This window comes from Chiloscyllium plagiosum, chromosome 1, assembly GCF_004010195.1.
Source record: "Chiloscyllium plagiosum isolate BGI_BamShark_2017 chromosome 1, ASM401019v2, whole genome shotgun sequence".
NCBI lineage: Eukaryota > Metazoa > Chordata > Chondrichthyes > Orectolobiformes > Hemiscylliidae > Chiloscyllium > Chiloscyllium plagiosum.
Window position 1 is genome coordinate 30,894,502 of NC_057710.1, and position 6,600 is coordinate 30,901,101.

The following is a 6,600-nucleotide window of genomic DNA, read 5'->3' on the forward strand; positions in this document are numbered from 1 at the left end:
TCTTGTCCTTGTTTATTTTACCAAAATGGAATACATGGAATTATCCAAGTTAAACTCCATCTGCCACTATTCAGCCCATTGACCCAATTCATCAAAATCTCTTTGTAAGATAACCATCTTCACTGTCCACTATACCACCAAATTTTGGTATCTGCAAACTTAGTAACTATTCTTTCTATACTCATTAAAATTTATATAAATGACAAAATCATGAACCTAGTACTGATTTCTGTGGAACACTGGTCATAGGCCTTCCAGCAGAAAAGACGACTTCCATCACGCTGTCTCCTCCGGTTAAGCCACTTTTGTATCCAATTGGCAAGCTCTCCCTGAATTCCATGTGATCTAACTTTACTGATTAGTCTACCATGCAGAACCTTGTCAACCTGGTCATCTGGATTAGCTCTTAATAATGAAATAGAATTCCTATGATCTAGACTTGGAGGGAGGAAACTACAGGAAAAGTTAAGATTGCAAAAGGTGACGCCATTTCTTTTCTAGAATTTCTCAGTCGTGGTCATTGGAAGTTAGGGTAGGTTCTTAGCAATGTTCTTGCAATAAATTGTTACACAAATAAATACTTTATGAAAACCTTGAATAGTGCTTCAAAAATACTTAAGGCTATCAGAATATTTAATTTCAGAACTTTTATTCAGAACTTCTCTAAAACAAAACTTACAATCATTGTCCATATCAACAAATTTTAAACCACTGCCTTCATAACTGTTAAGATGTAGCACAAAAATGCAAAGACCTCCTTCCTCACTGATCTTATTTTCCTTGTTCACTGTAATTTTAAGATGAACTAATTTTGCCCTGAAGTGTTGTTTGGATTGTTCTGTATTTTTCAGTACAACAATGTTCTTCTTCCAGAAATCTGATTTCCTGGAGACTTAGGTGCTTTTAAACAGGATTGTAGGTTGCTAATGATGGATTCTGGAGTTAAAGAATAGCTGCGGATCCATGAGATGTTTTCCGCCAATAGCTAATGGATCTGGGAACCTGTATGGACTCAAGATTCTTGAACTTCTCAGAGGCACAGCTCGCTCAAAAAAAAACATAGTTACAGACATTTAAACAAAATGCTAAAAATGTAACTTCTCGTAAATGTTTTGACATTAAGTAACAAGGACTCAAATTAGTAAAGCAATCAAGAGCCCTCAAGTGCTATACAGTAAACTTGTAAATTGCTTTAGTAGCATGTTTTTATTTGCATATTAATTACATTGTGATTTAAAGCTTTTTTAGGATTACAAAATTGAGTTGATGTAATGCATATGTGACACAAAACTGCTATAACACAACAAAATGGAATGGATGCAATCTCAGTACTGTAATGAAGTTTTTTTTTTACAAGTGGTCATGTGGGTAAAATGTTCATATTTCTGGGAATTTATCAGATAGTTTGATTAGGTTTGCCCTTAACCTTCACAACCAGCTATATATTTATTGGAAGCTATGCCAAACAGGCCAGAAAATTCAGAAACTGCATTATTCAACATCTTCCAACTGTTTACAACCTAATGATTTGATGTTGCATCAAAATATAATAAATGGAATCTTGACACAAGTACAGGCACTTTGTAACCAGTCAACAGGGTGTTCTAAATACCACTGTGGCAGTACGGCATTCACATTCCAATCAATTATGGCTTCCAAGAATTATTTCAGTCATTGCACAGCAGGCCTACCAGTGGCTGATTTACATTCCTACATCTGCAAGGTCATGTACTGACATTTCTTGCATCAATTTCAAAGAAAGATTTATGCATTAAAGCAAATATAAGTTAACACTAAACTTTATAATTTAAGCCACAGGGAAACAAAGGTACAACTCAATGTTTAGCTCATCTTGTCCAGGGCAATTAGTGATGGGCAATAAATGTTGGCCTAGAAAGTGATACCCATGTCCCAGTAACACTTTTTTAGAAAACTGGAGCACCACACACACACACACACCCCAAAGAAAAAAAAACATCTCAAAGAACAGAGGCAGATCTTCGGCTTCAGAGAACATGTTTTAGTTTTTAGGTCCCAAATTTATATAACACTACAAGCGTCTTTAGCATAGAAGAAAATAGTGGAACAAGAACTTTATTTCAAATCCCATGACAGAACAAAAGAGACAATATCAATTGCTTCAAAATATTAACTTTCTTTTAAAAGGAATCAGAGCTTTCTCTAAAAAAATTCAGAAAACATCTTTAGATAAATGCCCTACTTTAAGTAGATGAAAAATAGGTTTGACCTATTTTGACCCAGTCAATGCAGCCAAGATGATTTTTTTTTAAGAATTGCATAATTTCAAAAATAAAATTTAAAACGTTCAACCAAATTAATGAAAGCCTTTTTTGCTAACTCCTCCATCATTCTCTCCTGAAGGCACTATTACTGGGGTGCAATTTCAAAAGGCACCATCTTCTATCACAGAAAAGTGCAGAGCAAACTGCTGCTCTGATGTTATCCAAGGCTCATTCACCAGGGCAGATTTTGGAGGATTCATTTAATGGACATTAAATGAGTACTCCCATTTAGCTTAGAGATGAGACCAATCAAAATATCACAATAAATAGTCTGGCTGTGATCAACAAGCTCAGGATTGACTAGAAATTGTACCTTGAACCTTCTGGACTACATTGCTTACTACAGCACATGGTGCATTTATCCACACTAGATTATTAAGTGACCTAGAAACTAAAGATAACCAACTATTTTCAGCATGTCCTGGCTTTCAAGTACTAAGCACTTCCAGGTCAGAATTGTTACTTTTCTGAAATGCGGAATTGGAATCCAAATCAGAAACTCCAGGGCTTGGCTCTAACTAAACAACTCTATTAGGATTTGTACAAATATTGTGTAACTTTAGGTTCTGCTCCAATCTGGCCCCCATAACACGAAATACATCCCTTTCAGATCAGATTCATCAACGTTTCAGGCTCAAATGAAGGGCTGTGGCATACAGCAAGAGGAAGTAATCCAAGTGTATACGATTTAATGATTAAATTTTACTACTTCTAATTTTCTCCAATCTTAAACCATAAGAGTAGAGGAATGGGATGTTGTCCACAATTGGTGGTCCATTTACCTCATCTGCATTTCCATTGTGTGTGTAGGAGACCAGACAGTGACTGCCAGCAAGATATTAAATTGGACAGTGCATGTCTAAATAAATCTTGCCTACAGTTTCTTTTCTCCCCACTTCTAAACAGTAGTATCTGGATTTTCTTTTCTGAATCACTGAGACATTACATCATACTGATACTGTCTCAAAATCGGCTAGATCAACAGGTACTGAAATCAGATTCTTCCTAATTTTAATCAAGACCATGCAGTGTTTGCCAGAAGTACAGATTGTTTGCTTATTCCCTGCTTTTCCCAAGAAAATTGCATTAAAATTACAAAAGGAATGCAAACCATTTAAAAAAGTGTATTTTCTCCATCCTAGAAACACTGTACATGCTTATAGGTAATTCAATCATTGATAAAGAATTACATCTCAGAACTGACTACTACAATATCTTATACTAAAGATCTCAACATCTGGCTCAGTTATTGCATTTGAGTCAGAATTACAGTACTTAACACCTCAGCAACTGTGAAACAAAGGAATTCTTCACAGTAACCAAGGGTATAGTATACTTCGCAATAAAGCACCAATTCTTTGAACTGTTACAGAGACGATGCATGTATTTTGGGTTGGGAAGGGCACCTTGAAAATTCAGAGTCAATAGAGGAATAGAAAATTGCTGTGAACTTCAACAGTGGCTGTAAATGGAACTACACTACATTAATCGCAACAAAATATTACAATTTTGTCTTCTGCTTCCATCAGACTTCAAGCCAAGGATTTCAGATTCCATTTCTGTCATCCATTTTTGTTCTCATTCCAAGGAAGTACTGCACCAGCACTCTGAATGCTGCCAGTCAACAAAGTTTTTGATACTTTGAAAACAAAAAAGTGGCAGCATTGTGGAGAATGCAGTGTTGAAATCGAGTTCTTGGCTGCAATGCGACTACTGTTTCATTCTTCTTCCCTTCAACCACCCCATCCAGCTCCTGAATACAAAATCAAGTCTATGCAAAATTTATCAATCTAAAGAGATGATGTCTGGTATGCTGCTGCCCCCTCCGGCTCCTGCTATCACCCCAGTTTCTGCTCGACTGTTGCTGCTGCCGCTGCCCTCATGATGCTGGGTTGATGAGATGATGCTTCCACCCACAGTGGTGGGTGTTATAGTCGGTGATCCAACAGCAGTGGAGAGATTGTCCAGAAATATAGATTGACAGTACTGTAGTTGAGGAAATAGAGGGAACAATAAAAGTAAATGAGTGCTCTATGATCCAGTATGACCTGACAGTTTGTTAGGAGAAGGGAAAAAACTGTTTTCCCTCTGAACCATCCCACAGTCGAAGTTATTCAAGTAAAATGCTCACAGACCTCCGACACATTTGCAAGGAAGTAGCAAGGAAAATACTAGAGCAGACGATGCAGTAGATCCTTCTGGTAGAGTACTTGCTAGACTGTTTAGCACACATCAATATCGAGAGGAATTACTGACATGAAAACTAGAGTTCTTTGTTTCCTTTATGGAAGTGTTTTTGTTTTAAAAACCCGTCAAGCTTTAATTTTAAAAGGTTATTTAATTCCCAATCAATTTACCAAAACATCATAGAATCCCTACAATGTGGAAAGAGGCCATTCGGCCCATTGAGTCCACAATGACTCTCCCAAAAACATCCCACCCAGTATCTACATTCAGCCTATCCCTATAACCCTGCTCTTCCCGTGGCTAATCCATCTAGCCTACACATCCCTGGACACGACAGGGTAATTTAGCATGACCAATCCACCGAACCTGCGCATCTTTGGACTGTTGAAGGAAACGGGAGGACACAAAGACACAGACAGAACAAGGAAACTCCACAGTCACTCAAGGCTGGAATCTAACTCTGGCATTGTGAGACAACAGTGCTAACCACTGAGCCACCATGCTGCCCCCGCCTTGCTAAATTACTAATCATGCTAACTTGTGATCCACTATACAATTAAGAGAAAGCACAAAATTATACATATCATGAAGATGATCTTGAACACTATTATTTCTGTGCGAAGATGCACCTGCATAATTTTGTATTTAAAATTAATAGGAGGGAAGTCGGTCTGGATTACAGTCTGGAACAGTATTGCAATTGTTAGAGCAAATAAGTTATTTTAATTAGACAATGTGTAGGAGTAGGCCATTCTGCCCTTTGAGCCAGAACCATCATTCATTATGATCATGGCTGAGCATCCTCAGTCAGTATCCTGTTCCTGCCTTATCCCCATTACCCTTGATTCCACTATCCTTAAGAGCTCTATCCAACTCTTTCTTGAAAGTATCCAGAAACTTGGCCTCCACAGCCTTCTGGGGCAGAGCATTCCATACACCCACCACTCTCTGGGTGAAGACGTTTCTCCTCAACTCTGTTCTAAATGGCCTACCCCTTATTTTTAAACTGTTTCCTCTGGTTCGGGACTCACCCATCAGCAGAAACATGCTTCCTGCCTCCAGAGTGTCCAATCCTTTAATAATCTTATACATCTCAACCAGTTCCTTTCTCAGCCTTCTAAACTCGGGCGTATACAAGTCCAGTCGCTCCAATCTTTCAGCGTAAAATAGTCCCACCATTGCGGGAATTGACCTCGTGAACCAACGCTGCACTCCCTCAATAGCCAGACCGTCTTTCCTCAAATTTGGAGACCAAAACTGCACACAATATTCCAGGTGCGGTCTCACCATGGTCCTGTACAGCTGCAGAAGGACCTCTTGGCTTCTATACTCAATTCCTCTTGTTATGAAGGCCAGCATGCTATTAGCTTTCTTCACTACCTGCTGTACCTGCATACTTACTTTCATGGACAAGAACACCTAGATCTCATTGTACTGCCCCTTTACCTAACTTGACTCCATTTAGGTAGTAATCTGCCTTCCTGTTCTTGCCACCAAAGTGGATAACCACACATTTATCCACATTAAACTGCATCTGCCATACATCCGTCCACTCACCTAGCCAGTCCAGGTCACCCTGTATTCTCCTAACATCCTTTTCACATTTCACCCTGCCACCCAGCTTTGTGTCATCAGCAAATTTGCTATTATTTTTAATACCTTCATCTATATCATTAATGTACATTGTAAAAAGCTGCGGTCCCAGCACTGATCCCGGCAGCACACCACTGGTCACTGCCTGCCATTGCGAAAGGGAGAAAGTGAGGTCTGCAGATGCTGGAGATCAGAGATGGAAATGTGTTGCTGGAAAAGCGCAGCAGGTCAGGCAGCATCCAGGGAACAGGAGAATCGACGTTTCGGGCATAAGCCCTTCTTCAGGAATGGGGAAAGTTTGTCCAGCAGGCTAAGATAAAAGATAGGGAGGAGGGACTTGGGAGAGGGGCGTCGGAAATGTGATAGGTGGAAAGAGGCAAGTCCCTCCTCCCTACCTTTTATCTTAGCCTGCTGGACAAACTTTCCCCATTCCTGAAGAAGGGCTTATGCCCGAAACGTCGATTCTCCTGTTCCCTGGATGCTGCCTGACCTGCTGCGCTTTTCCAGCAACACATTT

General features: G+C 39.4%; 1 protein-coding gene across 2 annotated transcripts in view; it reads right to left on the bottom strand.

Moving 5' to 3' along the window:
* Positions 1-1,999: 1,999 nt before the first annotated feature.
* The window catches only part of pias2 (protein inhibitor of activated STAT, 2), a 76,518-nt gene continuing 71,917 nt past the window's right edge, over positions 2,000-6,600 (bottom strand). For both annotated transcript variants that reach the window (XM_043715166.1, XM_043715240.1), the window contains exon 14: positions 2,000-4,289. In XM_043715166.1, the coding sequence (XP_043571101.1) occupies positions 4,089-4,289 (201 nt within the window). In that variant the 3' untranslated portion in view covers positions 2,000-4,088. The remainder of the gene's footprint in view (positions 4,290-6,600) is intronic.